This window comes from Mytilus edulis, chromosome 3, assembly GCF_963676685.1.
Source record: "Mytilus edulis chromosome 3, xbMytEdul2.2, whole genome shotgun sequence".
NCBI classification, from domain to species: domain Eukaryota; kingdom Metazoa; phylum Mollusca; class Bivalvia; order Mytilida; family Mytilidae; genus Mytilus; species Mytilus edulis.
Window position 1 is genome coordinate 37,752,040 of NC_092346.1, and position 18,728 is coordinate 37,770,767.

At 31.2% G+C, this 18,728-nt stretch overlaps 2 protein-coding genes across 5 annotated transcripts in view; one reads left to right on the top strand and one right to left on the bottom strand.

The window, feature by feature from the left end:
• LOC139516421 (serine/arginine repetitive matrix protein 2-like) overlaps positions 1–18,728 on the bottom strand; it is a 37,899-nt gene that overhangs the window by 9,206 nt on the left and 9,965 nt on the right. For all 4 annotated transcript variants that reach the window (XM_071306503.1, XM_071306505.1, XM_071306507.1 and 1 more), the window contains 5 exons: positions 4,495–4,604; positions 3,900–4,004; positions 2,669–2,793; positions 1,083–1,263; positions 489–595 (listed from right to left, as the gene is read on the bottom strand). In XM_071306503.1, coding sequence (XP_071162604.1) covers positions 489–595; positions 1,083–1,263; positions 2,669–2,793; positions 3,900–4,004; positions 4,495–4,604 — 628 coding nt within the window. The remainder of the gene's footprint in view (positions 1–488; positions 596–1,082; positions 1,264–2,668; positions 2,794–3,899; positions 4,005–4,494; positions 4,605–18,728) is intronic.
• LOC139516399 (uncharacterized) lies at positions 10,716–13,411 on the top strand. The gene is made up of 2 exons (XM_071306472.1): positions 10,716–10,831; positions 11,277–13,411. The coding sequence occupies exon 2, from the start codon at positions 11,297–11,299 to the stop codon at positions 13,262–13,264; it is 1,968 nt and encodes a 655-aa protein (XP_071162573.1). The 5' UTR covers positions 10,716–10,831; positions 11,277–11,296; the 3' UTR covers positions 13,265–13,411.

The following is an 18,728-nucleotide window of genomic DNA, read 5'->3' on the forward strand; positions in this document are numbered from 1 at the left end:
ATCAACTATATCAAACAAGTATGAGACTGGACCTCAGGACGTTTGTGCTTGTTGTTTGTAAATGCCATTTTTGTGTTTCATTTATTGTTTTAATAATAATCAGGCTGCTAGTTTTCTAATTTTAATTGTTACCATTTTGTTATGTCTAGGCTTTTTATTAAAAAAAAATATATGATATAGGTTTTACTCATTGTTGAACACCTATATATACATCAATGTCATTTGGTCTCTGGTGGATAGACATCTTGTGGCAATCATACACTATCTCTTTATTTGTCGTGGAAAAGTCAATACATTTTGAATGAAACATTTTAGAAAGTTTTGGTAAGAGTGCAATAATGAAAAATATAAATTTTCTTCAATCCATGAAAATTGAAAACAAAAATAATTGAATCCACTCGAATTCATAAAACTGCACTGAATAATGTAAAGTACCAGACTCAAAATAAAAACTGTTTACAATGTTAACAGATATACGATTTACTTACTGATCAGGTATATGTATACCGAATTCTAACATTTCATTCTGGAACATTTCTTTGTTGTTACATAGAGGACACTTGAAGAAATACAACCCTGCTGTCGATGCATGTTTCTGTGAAAATAACATTTTGAAATTGAGCAAGTTTTTTCCCTCCTAAATACAAAATTGAAATAAAATTATCATTATAAACAATTTTAAAGAATAGGAAACATTGCCTCTAAAAGTGTTTTGGTAAAAAAATGTACTATGGGATAGATGACCAACTGATGTTGCAATAACTAGTTACAGCTTATCTTGATCAAAATACATATCCTATATTCACAATTTACTTTAAAAATATGACAATTCTTTGTTATGCTAATTATCAGGTCAAACAGTTTAATTTCTGTTTCTAATTATTTTTAGGTATGATTCATTACAAAAATTTATGAGAACTATAGAAGAAAATAGAAGTGTTATCAGATCCTTATATAAAGCCAAACAAGGAGACATTATATGCATTTTAATAAGGTTGTGTATCAAAAAATGTTAATAATCATATTTCTGAACTTAAATTATAAACACAATAAATCTGAACCTTGTTGATAACATATTATACCTGTATACATGATCTGTGAAACCATGAATTTCGACAACAAGGGGCTCTCAGTGTTTCATTTGATGCTCGAGCTTCTACAGAATTCATACAAATAGCACATAGAGCATTAGCTGTACCATAAAATGCCAATCTGTCTGATATTGGTACCATCTGCCGTGGACGATGATCCTGACAAAACGACCTACAATAAAATTAATAATTAAATTTGAATATGATGAAATTTTATGATACCATCTGTAGAAGCAGAAAAAATAACAAAGAGCCTTACTAACACTCATTAAATTTAAACAATTGAAAATCATTGAGCAGTTATGTCTTTTCCATTTAGGGACGACATCAAAAGATCGATGTAGGATAAAAAACTTAAATCAAATAGTTTGGGGGTGGGGGGTTAAAATTCTACAAGTTTTGTATATATTTAAAATCGATTTTTACATATATCCCTATTGGTAAATCATTTTTTCCCAAATTAAGTTAAGAAGGGGGGTGGGAGGGTCAGTGAAAAAACTATGTGAATTAAGTTTTTTATCCTACATTGAACTTCTGATGTCGTCCCTTAAACGGATGTCTGAATTCTGAAGGTAGTCATTAAAACTGTTGTGGGAGGGGTTCTCTAAAACCTCCTACATTTGACAAAACTATTTATGAGTTGTTTTGCAAACAGCAAATAGACACAACCATTAATGAACCCAACCCATGTCCAAAATTGTAACTGTCTTCCTACCCTCCCACATTCCTTAAAATGGAAGAGACTGTGGCAGCAATAGACTAGCTGTCATGCATAAGTATAGTCATTGTTTTTATATGCTTATTTCATTATTTGACATTTTATACATGCAAATTTGCTTTATTAAGGTGAAGTGAATGTTAAGTATCTGAAATCAAAATGCATTAATGTGGACAACAAAAGTCAGGAATCTTGATAGATGCCCTTTTTATACCTAATTTTAAAAGTGTTCGACATTCAAAGTTTGTAGCAAGTTTTATTTGTAATGTTAAGGATTGAACCAATCAAGAGTTTGATATGATATATATTACTCATCTTTAGATGAAAACCAAATATTGACCTCTAAATAAAATTGAGAATGGAAATGTGGAATATGTCAAAGAGACAAACAACCAAGTAGATACCAGCTGAAGGCTACAAATGGGTCTTCAACACAGCAGTTTAGGTCAAATATTTCTTGCTTATAATAATATTTTATTCAATAAAATATCAAGCATATTTATAATTACAATACACAATATATATGATACATATAAAGACAATACTGACACATATATGGTAAAATATATTGGCATTTTATGAGTCCAGTATCCTTAAGTGTAAGAAACAATTTGCTGATATTTTATCAGGGATAACCCATGAAAGCTCTAAAGCTTGTTTCCAAGGGGGTCCCTTCATGTAAACGGCTTATAGTGTTGAAGTCATAATTTGTCTTGTATTAAAGGGAGACAAATATTGAAACCTTTAAGTTAAGACCTCTGTGATTCAAAAGCAGATTTAGACTTATTTATGTCTGAGCTCCAACTGATTATTCTGTACAAAATTTTTCAATACAAAGATGATACATATAAATAAATACCTGAATGAACCAAAGAACTGATGAAGAGTTCCTCCTTTCCTGCCACATCCCAGGTGAAATTTCTTAGAACAAGATCCCACAACACAGCCAATGGTACTACCTTTCTTTTTACAACAGTAACATTTCTGTAAAAAATCACAAACTTAGTGACTTATTTTAAAGTTCAATGAAAAGTTACAGGTTTTCAAATAAAATACTCTGTCGCTGGCTCATGGAAAGCATTTTTCCTGCAGGCCCAGCCAATTTCAATATATAAATATTACTTTCTCACTGGGCTAGTTAGTGTTACATTTACAAGTCAACATTTTGTAAGGGTCTATTTATTTAATTTCATGCATATTTGGTCATGTCTGATTTGTGCTATCTCACAAAGTAACAGTCCATAGGAAGACAGCTTTTTTCAAACACTATAAACAAACTTAAAGTAAGAGCCTATTAGGTTTTTGTAAAACTTGCAATTTAAATTTTGATAGCATCATAAGTATTCAGCATTTTTTTTGAATTTGATATAACTTATCTCCTATTTCTGTTCCTTTATCAACAATGGCAATAATAAATGCACACAGAAATTTATAAATTAACAATATATTGCAGAATTTCATGTTTCTGGTGACTGTTTACCTACATAGTACTGTAAGTATAAAGTAGATTGCTTATTCAAAAAGCAATTAATGAGCAGCAATTTTAGGTGAACACCGACTTCTTTAAGTGTATTACAAAATATATTTATACTTGAACAAGTCTGCAATAAGATATTGAAGAGAGAAACTTTAAAAAATTTAACATGTTCTTTCAATACATTAAGTTTCGGTTATTCCTAACTAGTTGAAAAGAACTTCAAATGTATATTCAGGCATTAGTTTTACACTAACCAAATTCAAAGTCTAGTATATAGTGTCTCATCTGCAATCATACCACCTCTCCACAGTTTTATTTTGATGATCAAAGTTACAAGTGTCCTCCTAACTAATGGATATCAACATGTTATATGTTCTGCCATAAATTGACCAACTAAACTTTGTTTTTTTTCTTCCTTTTTTATGTTTGTTTGCCCATTATTTTCTCAATCTAATAAAAATTAAATCCTTGAATTGCTCCATTTCTGATGTGCGACATATCAGAACAGGATCAATTCAAGGATTTAATTTTATTTAGATTGGTTATTTTCTATTCTGTAAAACCCCTATCCACACCCTCATGCATAAAAGTATGGACGCAAAGAAATATTTACCAATCTTGATCCTCTTCTTATTTCCTTGATAATGTCTTCTGGTAAAAATCCATAGATTCCATGCTCTTCTGATTTTCCTCTCTGACACAATCCACTAGCAAATAACTGTCAAAATATCGTGTTAATGTTAAAAATGAGCTGAGTAAGAAATTGAGTACTGTATGATTTTATCATTGTATTTGATCAACTCATCAATTTCTGAATTAATTATAAATGTGATTAAGGATTTTTGTTCTCTCTGTTGAGATTTTGTTGCTTTTCTTTTATTCAAACCAAATACTGTGATTATCATTTGTTGTGTACATGTTCTTATTTCGATGGATTACATGGAAATTGGTGAATTGCACATTTTAATGTTGAATGAAATAAATATTTTGTGTTGGTGTCAGAATTTGCAATAACCACAAAATCAAGTATCAACGAAAATACAATTTTTTGCCAATTCAATAAAAATTGGTAAGCTCAAAATTTAATGAATTCACAGTAACAAGAATTTCGAACATATTAAATACCTCTTTTTTTTTTTAGGTTTTGGTGTATCACGGCTCCATACATGTTTAAATACTTTGAAAAGAATAAAAGCATGAACACGTACCATACAAAAGTAATGAACTTGTAGTCCACATTTCTTGATAAATTTTCCATATTCTTCCTCTTTATCCTCATTACTAAGACAGAAAACACAGGTCTCCCCATCTTGTAAAGCTAAAATAAACAAAGATAAAATCTAAATCATTTTGTTTTTTTTTATCTATTTAACATACAAAATAAAACTTTAAACAAGAGTGCACACGCTGAAATGTCTCGCCTTCTATACTAATCATTGATATTATGTTGATAGTCCTAAGTATAAAGCTTGATTACAACTGTCACATAAACTTAACATTAACCAAGATAACTAAACAAAGACCAATGAACCTTGAAAATGAGGTCAAGGTCAGATGAACCATGCCAGGCAGACATGTACAGCTAACAATGCTTCTATACAACATATATAGTTGACACATTACTTATAGTTTAAGAAAAATATACCAAAACACAAAAACTTAACACTGTGCAATGAACCGTGAAAATGAGGTCACGGTCAAGTAAAACCTGCGCGACTGACATAAAGATCATAAAATATTTCCATACACCAAATATAGTTGACCTATGGCATGTAGTATTAGATAAAAAGACCAAAACTCAAAAACTTAACTTTGACCACTGAACCATGAAAATGAGGTCAAGGTCACATGACATCTGCCCGCCAGACATGTACACTTTACAATCATTCCATACAACAAATATAGTAGACCTATTGCATATAGTATGAGAAAAACAGACCAAAACATAAAAATTTAACTATAACCACTGAACCATGAAAATGAGGTCAAGGTCAGATGACACCTGCCAGTTGGACATGTACACCTTACAGTCCTTCCATACACCGAATATACTAGCCCTATTGCTTATAGTATCTGAGATATGGACTTGACCACCAAAACTTAACCTTGTTCACTGATCCATGAAATGAGGTCGAGGTCAAGTGAAAACTGTTTGACAGACACGAGGACCTTGCAAGGTACGCACATATCAAATATAGTTATCCTATTACTTATAATAAGAGAGAATTCAACATTAAAAAAAATTTGAACTTTTTTTTCAAGTGGTTACTGAACCATGAAAATGAGGTCAAGGACATTGGACATGTGACTGACGGAAACTTCGTAACATGAAGCATCTATATACAAAGTATGAAGCATCCAGGTCTTCCACCTTCTAAAATATAAAGCTTTTAAGAAGTGAGCTAACACCGCCGCCGCCGCCGCCGGATCACTATCCCTATGTCGAGCTTTCTGCAACAAAAGTTGCAGGCTCGACAAAAAATCATTTGTAAGCTCAAAATTCCACTGCTTACTCATAAAGAGCTAATAAGATACTGTAAACCAACTAATTTTTGCTGCAACTTTATTTTGCCTTTAGCCCTATTAAGGCCACTTAGCAGCAATTTATATTCATGATTTCAAATATACTTGATTTAGTTAAATAGAAAGATCCTGGTTTAACATATCTACAATATTGTTCTTCACACGAAAATAAATCACACACAATAATTAGTTGTTTAACAGTGAAGCATAAACTAGAGGCTCTCAAGAGCCTGTGTTGCTCACCTTGGTCTATGTGCATATTAAACAATGGACACAGATAAATTCATGACAAAATTGTGTTATGGTGATCATGATGTGTTCTTACTTTACTGAACATTCTTGTTGCTACATTTATCTATATCTATAATGATCTTGGCCCAGTAATTACAGTGGAAAATATTTTCTAAAAATCTACAAAAATTTACAAAAATTTATGAAAATTGTTAAAATGTCTATAAAGGGCAATAACTCCTTAAGGGGTCAATTGACAATTTTGGTCAAGTTGACTTATTTGTAGAACTTATTTTGCTGAACATTATTGCTGTTTACTACAGTTTATCTCTATCTATAACAATATTCAAGATAATAACCAGAATCTGTGAAATTTCCTTAAAATTACTAATTCAGGGGCAGTAACCCAACAACAGGTTGTCCGATTTGTCTGAAAATTTCAGGGCAGATAGAACATGACCTGATAAACAATTTAACCACCGTCAGATTTGCTCTAAATGCAATTGGCAGGGTCACACCACACATTTTTGGCCCAGTAGTTTCAGAGGAGAAGATTTTTGTAAAAGTTTACGGACGATGGAAGACGGACGCCAAGTGATGAGAAAAGCTCACTTGACCTTTCAGGTCAGGTGAGCTAAAAAAGGTTTTATGCCTAATGGGCTATTTCAAAAAAAATGATGCCAAAGTGTGACAAACATGGTAAAAAATTAAGTCATTACTAATCTTTTTTCTATCATTTTTCTTTAATCCAGAGACATTCAAGTTTACAAAACTACCAAGGGTTAATGCAAAATAATAAAAACAAAAATTTTAACAACATTTTACTCATAAGAATTCATCCACTTTTCAAAGGAAACAACATAATAATAATATCAACTGACAAACATAAATAAGAATATAAATATCAATGTAATTTTTTTGTTTGTTGCAATAAAGGTACTAAATGATTTTCTTGCAATTTTTTTTTAATTATAAACAGTTTTTTTTTTTAAATATGTAAATTTCACCAATTTTTAGTGTATTCTTTAATATCTTATTTCAAAAGTTTTTATATCTCTTTGCAAAAGCTTTAATTTTATATAAAAAGTATAAGGAAGCAAACATATATGATCTTATTACATCCTCTGAAAATTTCACAACAATTGCTTCAGTCAATTCTAAGTTTTCTTCATTTAAAAAATACAAACATGTGTTTTTTATCCTTTTGTTACACTCCTGACATATTTTTTCAGTAACTGTAAGACTGTTTTTTAATGGAATGTTTAGAAAATCAGTAATGATATCTATTTTAAATTTACAATCTCACAAATAAATAAATTTATTAGATATTTGATTACATATTTTTTTAATTTCTGAGCAAAGAGCAAACTTTTAATATGTTTAATGAGAATTACACTTTAATTTTTAAGAATCTTTGGTAAAAGTGTGCAGAAAAATCACTTTTACAAGACAGATCAGCTTTCTCATAACATTGTAGAGATGTTACAATTATTTTAATAAAGAATCATGTTGAATTTTGTTATAGATAAGCTACATCAGAAACTTGTCAGGAGTGTAACAAATGTTACACTCCTGACCATAATTTATTGCTACCATATTTTAACCTAAAACTGACCTGAAATCATGTAGAGTCTTTATATTTCACATATTATTTTAGTGCAAATTAAGAACAGGTTAAAAAAAATTATATACTTCTTACATATTTACAAATTTTGCTAATTGTCTATTTAAAAAAAAAGATGGCTTTCCTTTAAACCTTGTTCAGTCTCTTGTTTGATACTATATATATGCTGTTTTTATGACAGATAATGTATTATGATAAGTTTGTTCGTTCTACCAAAGATGGTAGCAGTATGTGCTCTGTATATTAAAAATTGTCCAAAAATGTACCCAAAAATGTCAGGAGTGTAACGCTTTAAAATGTTTAAGTGTAACATTCATGTTATTTTTTATAGAAACAATGTTGTTATTATTGGTTTTCCTTTCTGGAATTTGAGTGTGAACACCATCTGTTGCATATTTTCAGTAACAAACATGCCATTATTATGGCCTTTATTGCTTGTTTATGCTCAATACTTGTATGTCAGGACTGTAACACATTTAAACAAGCTAGTTCAATTGCAATTTTAGTTCAAAAATTTCAAAAGTAATGATGTAGACTTGTATTCTGTGTTAAGCTGAGGTGTAGTAATGTCATTTTATAATAATTGTCAGCTTGTTTTTCTTCCAATAACTTACCTTTGCTAATAAGATTGAAATAAGGCATTTTTTTGTGTTACACTCCTGACATTGAAGTATTGAGCATACAAAAGCAATGAAGGCCATAATAATGGCATGTTTGTTACTGATAAACTATAACAGGTAATGTTCACTGAAATTCAAGAAAAAACAACAACTATAACAACATTGTTTCTAAAAAAAATACATCTTAACCCAGTTGTTACACTCCTGACAGACCTGGGTAGTCCTCTTATTGTAACCATAATATTCCAGTAGTAGAACTTCAGGGTCAACTGGATGCACCTGTGCCAAGCTATGATACTTACCTAAAAGAATAAACCGTGCAAGATGTACAGAAACATGTTATTTCACCTACAAAGACATTTTCTGGCAGCATATTGACTTTTACTAACATTTTTTTTTTAACACAAACTTATTTGACTTACCTTATGAGGCTCATAAAAATGTAAATATATGGAAGAATTAAACAAGAAATCATAGTCAAGATATAATAGTTGGATGAAAGATATTGTTTGGTATTGTATCTGCCCTTATTTATTCTATATCATCAATGAATGCACATGCTTTCTTCTAAATGTCACACTAAAAGCGTTACACTCCTGACATTTTGAGGTACAATTTTGGACAATATTTTTTAAACAGAGCACATACTGCTATTATCTTTGGTAGTTAGGACCAACTAATCATAATACATTATCTGACCTAAAAACATTACAGATATAGTATCATACAAGAGACTGACAAAGGTTTAAAGGAAAGGCATCATTTTTTTTGAAATAGCCCTAATAAAAAGTCACAAAGATTTTTCAAAACAGTTATTTTAATGTATTAAACAGACAACAAACAAACTGGAGCATGTTGAGGCTGTTACTTGCTTCATAATGAGGTTGAAAAATTGTGTCAATAAACATGCAAAAAACAAACAGGTGCACAAAAATTATGCATTTTGTACAACATGTCCTATACAAATTGTGAGAACACATATGTAGACTGCTTTATGCAAGGGTTACAAATGAGATATTAGCAAGTTCTTTTACCATTCACTAATACATTTTTCTCCTACGATTTCAAAATGAGACATTAGAAAAACTAATAAATGCAAAAATAGGAAATTAAAATCCCTCCCCCCTTTCTAATTGTTAAAAGAACACAAAAAATAAAAAAAATATCCTATTGTTCTAAGAAGCTCATATTTTGTATGGTAAGGGGATTTGGCTGTAAATATGAACCATATTTAGCTTTCATAAAACCAGTTTAAAGTCTTCAGACACTTTTTAGTATTTGTTAATGATCATCAGGAAAATGTACTACATGAGATTTATGCTCACCTTCTAATAGTATTAGCAACATTCACACGACTTGACTGCAGTTCTTTTAAAGCAGTTGGTTAAATTTCTGACCAGTTCAACAGTTTATTTGAGGAAACAAACTGCAACTTGCTCAGAAATTTTAAACTAACAGCAAATGGTGGAAAACAACACTTACAATCAAGACACTGGTATATTCAATACTAAATCAAGACAACAAGTACCAGTAAGTGTAAAATAAAACGTTCATGAAACATGTTGTACATAAAATGATCATATTTCTTATCGCAATATTTTCAGAAGGTATTCTGTGCTGATGTGAATTATGATTGAAAAATTAATTTTCTGTAAAATAACTATTCATAATACTTTAAGAGGGATAATACAGAACACCCAAGGGAGTTAACTCTTCAAAAATTTGCTGAATGTTTTAATCACATACTATTAAAAAAGAGAAATCAAGCTTCTCAATGATCAAAATTAGTGTTTGTTAAACCTTCTATATATCAAATGAAAATATTCCTATAAATTGTACAGTTCCTTTATTGAAATATTTACATATATTTGTAACTTTTCAAAAATCCTTTCCCCAATCCCCTCTTTAAAACTTGATCTCATTGCAAAGGCCTATGCATCATATAAATGGAATCAACAAGAATGTGTCCCAAGTACACGGATGCCCCACTCGCACTATCATTTCCTATGTTCAGTGGACCGTGAAATTGGGGTAAAAACTCTAATTTTGCATTAAAATTAGAAATATTATAGGGAACATGTGTACTAAGTTTCAAGTGGATTAGACTTCAACTTCATCAAAAACAACCTTGACCAAAAACTTTAACCTGAAGCAGGACAAACGAACGGACGGATGGAAGAACAGACGAACGAACTGACAGACGGACAAACAAACCCACAGACCAGAAAACATAATGCCCCTCTACTATCATAGGTGGGGCATAAAAATAAAACAGCAATTTTGCATATTGTAATTTATTACTTTGTTAACCCTAAGCAGGGCCTCCTATCCACTTGTGTCGCTTAAGATTTTCTAAACTGATATAAATTGTACATATTTCAAAAATAGATGGTGAATTATTTTCAAAATCCAAGAAGTTTCCTCTATCGTGTCTATTTATACGTACATATATAGATATGTTGTCCCTGCAAATTAACTATCATTTCTATAAGTGGCTACCTACAAGTTGGTTGGACTTTTGGCAGAGCAAATATATGCAACAGAAATGTAAGTACCTAATGAAATAAAGTTATATTACAAAACAGACCAAAACCAATGATAATCTTAATGAAGGAGTTATCATCTGTGTAATTCTAATTAAATTTTACATTTTAATTTTTGCCAGAAGAAATACCACATACTTTTCAGAAATTTTGGTGTCACTGTATATATTTAACTATATATGTATATTGTTATTTGTCAATCAAATGACAAAATGCAAGATATTTAACAATTTCAGGTAATGCTCATGATACATGTCACAGATAATGCCAAAATTTAAAATGAGTTTTTATTTTTGTGAAAGTTGACCCTAATGGACAGGAATGGCATTTATAAATCTTGCATTATTGTTGATATCAATAATAAATAAACACTTTAAGTTCTGAATTTAATTCAAAGTATTCTATATTGTAAAATATAATAAAAACTAATTAAAATGATTATTTTACAGAAAGACAGACATCACCGAAAATGTCCAGAGATAAAAATCTATCACTTGATTTTTATAAGTATCTGTGTCAGAAGTTAGGATCAGAGGAGGACGTGAGAGTTAGGAGATTATCTTGGATAGTATGTGACCTTAGTTTCCCAAAATCGACACGAATTACTAGTGGAAGTATAGGTGAAGGACTAGACATAAAAGGCAGTGACTTGGATGTAATGGTTATTGATCCTTCATTTAAAGTTTATGAATCAGATAGAGATATTACATATACTGTCCCAATCGAAGTACTTCCTCTGGTTATGGATACAGAGAATACACATCCATGTTTTACACAACTACGTCTTCCCCTTCATTTTCACTATTACAGCAATCTACTTGATTCAAGAATGAAACAAATGTTTGAGCAGGATTGTCTGGTGAACAAGCTCTCAAACGAAAAATATAAACTTGATTCATCATATATCCTGAACCGTGATTCTCCTCAAACTGAACCATTATGTACTATTCATGGGCCATGTTTATCTGATCAATATGGTACATATGATTTGGCATTTTGCCTTAAATGTGATAAATGGATATCATCAGCACAATCCTGGGTCAGCAGACCACGTACAACATGGCCTTCACCAGAACTCATTACTAAAATAACATCTTGTGGAGTATTATTTGTTCCAATTGGATGCAAAGGGTCCTCACGGGAAAATCTTGAATGGAGAATATCCTTTTCTGTGGCTGAAAAATGTCTTATATATTCCTTCAGTCATACTCAGCTATTATGTTATGCTTTATTGAAAATCTTGCTGAAAGAAATTGTGGACAATCATGAAGATTTGAAAGGTTTATTGTGTTCTTATTTCCTAAAGACCTTAATATTTTGGATTTCAGAAGAATCTGACCCATCCATTTGGAAACCAGAAAATATAATACAATGCTTCATGGTTTGTTTAAAGAGACTAATATACTGTGTCGAATATTCAACATTATTACATTATTTCATTCCCGACAATAACTTGCTTTACATGAGATTTAATTGTGACCTTAAACACAGTTTGACTAACACCCTTAAGAATTTATATCAGCAAGGAATTAACTGTTTTGTAAATTCTGAGACTCTGAAGGATTTTACAAGCCTAAATTGTGAAATTCCTGTCCCATTCACACAACAAATTTTAACAAAGTCCACTTTATTGGGTAGGAAAATGACACTCAAATCATTGCTATACTATATGCTACATCATTGTAGGACAGATTTAGCAAGAAGAATCTTTACTTTTTTTCTATCACCAGAACATGATGAGTTGGAATTACAGGATTCAAAATTTCAACCAAGATCAAACAACAAACACCAGTACAATGAGTACAAATGCAACCTCTGTAAACTTTTGATAGTCTTATCTTTAAAAACAATACCTGGATGGCTGATGTTAGCGTCGTTCTTTTATGTCAGTAAACAGTACAATACATCAATAATTATTATAAATCATGCTTTAAAAAAACATCAAGATGAAGAATTTTATCGAAACAATATTGAAACTAGTTTAATTCAGAACAAGGACTCTGTGCGGACTTTATTGCAAAAAGAAAAAATTCCTACGCTATTAAAAGAACATACACTCAATTATATTTCTTTGGGTAGGAATTGTCCATTCTTTCCACCAGAAGTAAAACTGAAGAAACAAACCAATTTGATCCCTACCTTACCATTTGCACATTTCTTGCATTTTCTGTGTTACTACCATCTACATGCCTATACATCATGTAAACAATCCTTACAGAAGATATATGATATATATCATGATATTACATTTTGTACTACTAAAGATAAAGCAGATAAGATACCAAGACCGTCTGTAATTCATTTAACACTCTATATTGGTTTAGGTTTTCTGATGATAGGTGATACAATCACAGCAAGGAAATTCTTAAATTTTGCTGCACGTTATGATATACATAGAATGACGGATGCAGCAGAAAGATTATCTTCTCTTAGTTAATGTAATTAAGATCAACATTTCTATTAAAGTTACTAATTCAATAACAGAGAGTATAATAGAAATACATTAAAAAATCATGATTTAATAGAAATCATCAACTAACTATTGGCAGACATTATAGATAATATCAGTATTTATCCCACAAGATTGTCCAAATGGTACAAAACACATCCACAAATCAATAGTGATGACTTATATGATTGTTTTAATGCTTCACATATTGTATTGTGTAGTTATATATTCATTAATAAAATATGTTTTACTTGATAAAAGAGTTCTGCCATTGTAATAGTAATAGAAATATAAAGTAGATAATTATGAGCTCATTAAATTTGATAAAAAATAATGGCAACAGAAGTTTACCACTATTCAAAAGTCATATATCAATAGAGAGAAAACAATTCCGGGTTACAAACTATAACCGAGGGAAACACATTGTCATCAACTATAAGAGTAAAACAACGGAACAACAGAAACACTAAAGTGCAACAACAAGAACAAATGTCAACATACATAGAAACAGCCTATATTATTTAAGAAAAAAATGTTTGTAGACAAATCAACTTGTCTTGAGCCAAACTGGAAACAACCAGGGGTGGTCAACAGTCAGGAAGTGGAAATAATTCATTCTTTTTTTATTATGGTTCGAACTTGATAACACTTTCAGTGTCCTATTAAAAAAAAGAAGGGGTGCAGCTCCTCTCTGTCTTAACCCTAACCATGCGATACCCGTCATATGACGGGAGTACCCAGACCACCGTTATTTGGCTCCAATGGCGTTCCATACTTTTAGAAGTCAGCTTTATGATACTTATTTCGAAAGTTATGCATGTTCAGTCAACCTGAGGCTATCTATAGTCATGTTTCTCATGTATAAATTGCATTTTGAGCACAAATGCGGACTTAGAAAATTGAAACTGGATAAAACTCAGTTTCCTGGAGGGGTGGGCTTCCCATCTGTGTCTTACACCGGAAGTTCAGAGGCCTAAAACTTGCAAAAATAGTGCAAACCCCCAGGTATATAACTACTGATCGTAATTATTATTGAAATACGCATAGGAAACAACTACTTCTGGTTTCAGGTCCAGTTGAGGTAAAAAAAATCGAAAAATATAGTGAAATTCCGTATTCTTGGTCCAAATGACCTTCTGTAGACTGCTGAACCAAGATCAGATTCACTCCCACCTAACAACTGTTGGGTCAATTTGTTAACTGGAGTCCACTGTACATGCAGGCTACAGCTGGATACCTTTACCATCATCCCTGGGTCTTCAGGGTCAAGATAAAGGACAAAAAATCGTCAAAATTGATGTTTTTTGCACCTGATGACAAACTTTGGGGCAAATTCCACCGACCCATCACCACATCCTCACCCTGACAACCCCGCCCTGTGATCACCTACATTAGATTTAAAGGAATCAATATGCTTCAGTAGCAGGGTTAAGCTCATTTGCATATTTTTGCAAACAAACGAAAATTGGACATTTTCTGAAAACAATTCAGCATGGTAAGTCTTAAAATGCAACCCCTATGCCTTTATATTCCTGCACTATGATTCTTCTGTTTACTGATGAAAACTAAACAGCTGCGCCATGAGCGCATGATACACCTATTGCATTTTCAAAAAATAAATTCAATATCTTCGTAATGTCTTATTATAAATTAATGAAAATCAAGTAACAAAGGTACTAGTATGCTATAATATGTCCTATTTTTACATGTCCCCTCCAAACATTGCCTAGTTTGGGGGGAGCCCCCTTTTTTCAAAATCCTGGTTCTGCATCTAGAAAGCTCACATTTTTAGTTTATTTAACTCTACACAGCCTCATACCAAGAAATGTTTAATATATATATATATTAATTCAATTTGTTTGTTCTTGTTTGCACAAAGAGAAAATTTCCTGGGTTTTTTTTTCTAATCAGATAAGAAGTGTTTTTTCCAATTTTTCCAAATTCTCAGAAACTTCATCAAATGATCCACTTCAGACCTCCTAGATAAACTATTTATATACTGCTATACTTATTTGTGAACATATATATGATCATATATAAATGTATATATTCATATCACAAAAATGTTTAAATCTGCAAATTTACAAAAGCAAATTTTTGTTTTCCCTTTAATATCGATATTTGAAAATTCATGCTGTTGGGATATTGTGACAACAACCTCTATACTGTGTCCGGCCCTCTAGAGCACTCGGCCACCTAGACTAAACTAAAAATTTAGCATTCAGTTGGTCTAGTATTACAGTACCTTGTTATAATAATATATTGTAACTATTGATTTGTTCTCCCTATGCAGAGCCTTAATGATACTTGTGTCACTTGAGATTTTGTAAACTGATACAGAGGTACTTATTTCAAAATAAATAAGGAAATCTTTTTTAAATTCCCAGTCCCACTTATTGAAACAATCAAACTATTTTCCTTTGTGTGACCTGTCATTTAAAGAACTTTGTAAACCCTGTGACCTGTCAATTAAACATCATTTCTAGAAATTGCAGTGATTTTTATCAATAAAGGATTAATTCTGCAAGTATGCATTCTGCTATTAAGTTTTAAGTTCGGCACAATTTCTTAATCATGTGTAATGAACATGCATATTCAAAAAATAACAAACACTTTATGAATTTCATTCATTAGAATGGCTTTTAAGGATTTCCCTGTATCAGGAACACTCTTAGGACTTTGGTCCTCAAAGCTCTTCAACTTCGTACCTTATTTGACCTTTTTAACTTTTTTGAATTTGAGCGTGACCATGGTCACTGATGAGTCTTTTGTAGACGAAACTCATGTCTGGCGTAAATACAAAATTTAATCCTGGTTTCTATGATGAGTTTATTCTGAATATCCTAAAGCCTAGAATGCATAACTGTATAAGAACTGAAACTGTTTAAGTGCTACATATATTTTATTCTTTTCTCAATTCTGTTACATATTTGGAAGAAGTGAGTCAGCAGTTGCAACATTTGAAATATTGGTGCAATTTTTTTTTTAGACATCCTTACAAAAAGTAAGTCAGGATCTTTTTACCACATCCCTTTTTTTTTGCCTCATTATTTTTTGCCTCAACACAATTTTAGTAGGTTATAGGTACGGTAATATCTCTCATATTTGTCATAATTTCATAATTGAAGAACGCAATAGACAGTCTTCCAACTAAGCTCTTCAGAGTGAAAATTTCATATCTTCTCTCAATTATAAAATGGTTAAGTAGAGATATGAATATGTCATCCACTACTGATTAGGGGACAGATGATATTACATAAAACAGATGTTTAAAACAAAAACTGAGTGTGTAAATTTTTGATGAACCCTCAAGTTAAGAAATTACAAAAGTAAAAAGTAAATATTCTGATTTAGTTTTACATCTACACATTACCTCATCAGATATTAAAAAGAAGCACGAGTTTTGAATAATGTATTATTTTTCATAGTTTTATATATTATATTTAAGGTTTGAATCTTTGATATGGTAAATTTCGGTACCGTAAATTTCAACAGCTTACTTAAGTTCATTACATACATGTATACATTAATTTGTAGTTACTAAAATACTATGAGAGCTCAATCACACCCTCTTATTGCATGTATTGATAGATTGTCAAAAGATGTTAAGAAGAAAAAAAAAGAAAAGAATATAAGAAGAACAATTAGGTCTTTTCTCATCGATGGGATTGATCCAACTGATACTAAATGATACCTCAATATTTTTATGGTAGGGGTGTGCCATTCTGGCCTAAAAAATGTACCAATTTTAATAACATGTAACATAACGTTCAGCACCTATAGTCAGGAGCAGATCCAGAACTTTTTGTAAAAGGGGGGGGGGGGGCTGACTGACCTAATAGGGGGTCGCTCTAGTCATCAGTGATTCCCTAAATAATCAACCAAATTTTTCCCATGAAAAAAGGGGGGGGGAGGCATTTGGAACTTATTTTGAAGGTGAACTTCCATATTAATTCATATATTTGTTTAATTTAGTATAATAACATTGACTATTTATAATTTAAGATTCTGAATAGCATATTCATATATGGAATGAAGATCATACATACCCCAAATCAATATATAGTTATCAAACGTAAATGCATTTTTATATAGTATGTTATAAAAAGGAGGGTCATTTTTATATAAAACCTCTCAAAAAAGGAGGAGGCAGTGCTGTGTATTTACTATTAATCCATTTATGCAACAATTACCACTTGTGGATCAGGACAAAATAACATGTGATTCCTGTCATCTAACAAATGACAGTTTAATTTGAAATTATGGTGTTTTTTTAAGTGGTGCAGATGATAAGCCCAACATCATTTGATGTGATGGGGTGAGTTGCAAGACTGTAGAGACAGTTGATGCTTTATATTTTTTCTTCTGTTTGATAATAAGGTTGTGTTGAATTGTTATGCCAGTAGTAAAATTCAGAACTGTAAACAGAATTGAAAATACAATTTAAGACAGTTTGTCATCAAAAGTGGGTTTTTTTTCTACTCAAGAAATTTATATAATTCAATACACCTTTTGCATAGACTTTGTAACAAAATGTATCAAGTTACTTTTAATAGTTGACATTAAACTATTTATTATACAGAAAGTTTATTAGTAGAGCACTAACTGGATGCTTAACAGTGTTCTAGCTACAAAGTTTGATTACAGGGCGCAGCGTCAACCCTTTTTTATTGACACCCTGGTCTTTTTCCTGTTGTTTCTTGGGCGCCCTGCCATTTCTGCCTTTGAAATATAGGCAAATTCGTTATTCTTTCATGAACAGTAAGTTCAGCTAGCTGTGTAAATTGTCAAATTGAGTGGCCCATTAAGTGCATGGCTTCACTTAACACATTGTTAATAAATTAACACCCAATAAATAATTGCCCTTTTTTCAATGACATTTATCATTTTATGTGTTAAATTGCCCTTTTCAAATCCTGGCTAGAACAGTGCTTAGATGTAACATGATTCAACTTTTTTTGTACATCCTAAATTTACATGAAACCAATATAGTAAAAACCTTCAAATATTCAGGGAGCTTCGACTAAGATGTTGTCATGATATATATCATTGGGATCATCAAATATATTTCTTAAATGTCCAGTGGTCATTAACATGATTTAATTCTATAAAAGTATAATAGTTTGTATACATACATGTACGTGACATAGTAAATTATCTAATAAGAATTTTTCTGCATTGTCATTTTCAGTTTTAGCAGAAATCTTGATTGGTCAAAAGAAATGATCTGGGTCTTCCAACCTCATTCCATTCAGGACCACATTTAACTTTCTGATCTTTTCTAAGCAATTTAAAAAAATTACAGGTCACTGAAGATTTCATAGCTCTACAATATATATACGAAATATTTTTAAAATAAAATCAAGATATAAGAGTTTTTCAGTTCTGAAAAATTTCAACCTGTGTTAGGTAAAAAAATTGGTTTAAGCCAAAACCAATCAACTATAAATTG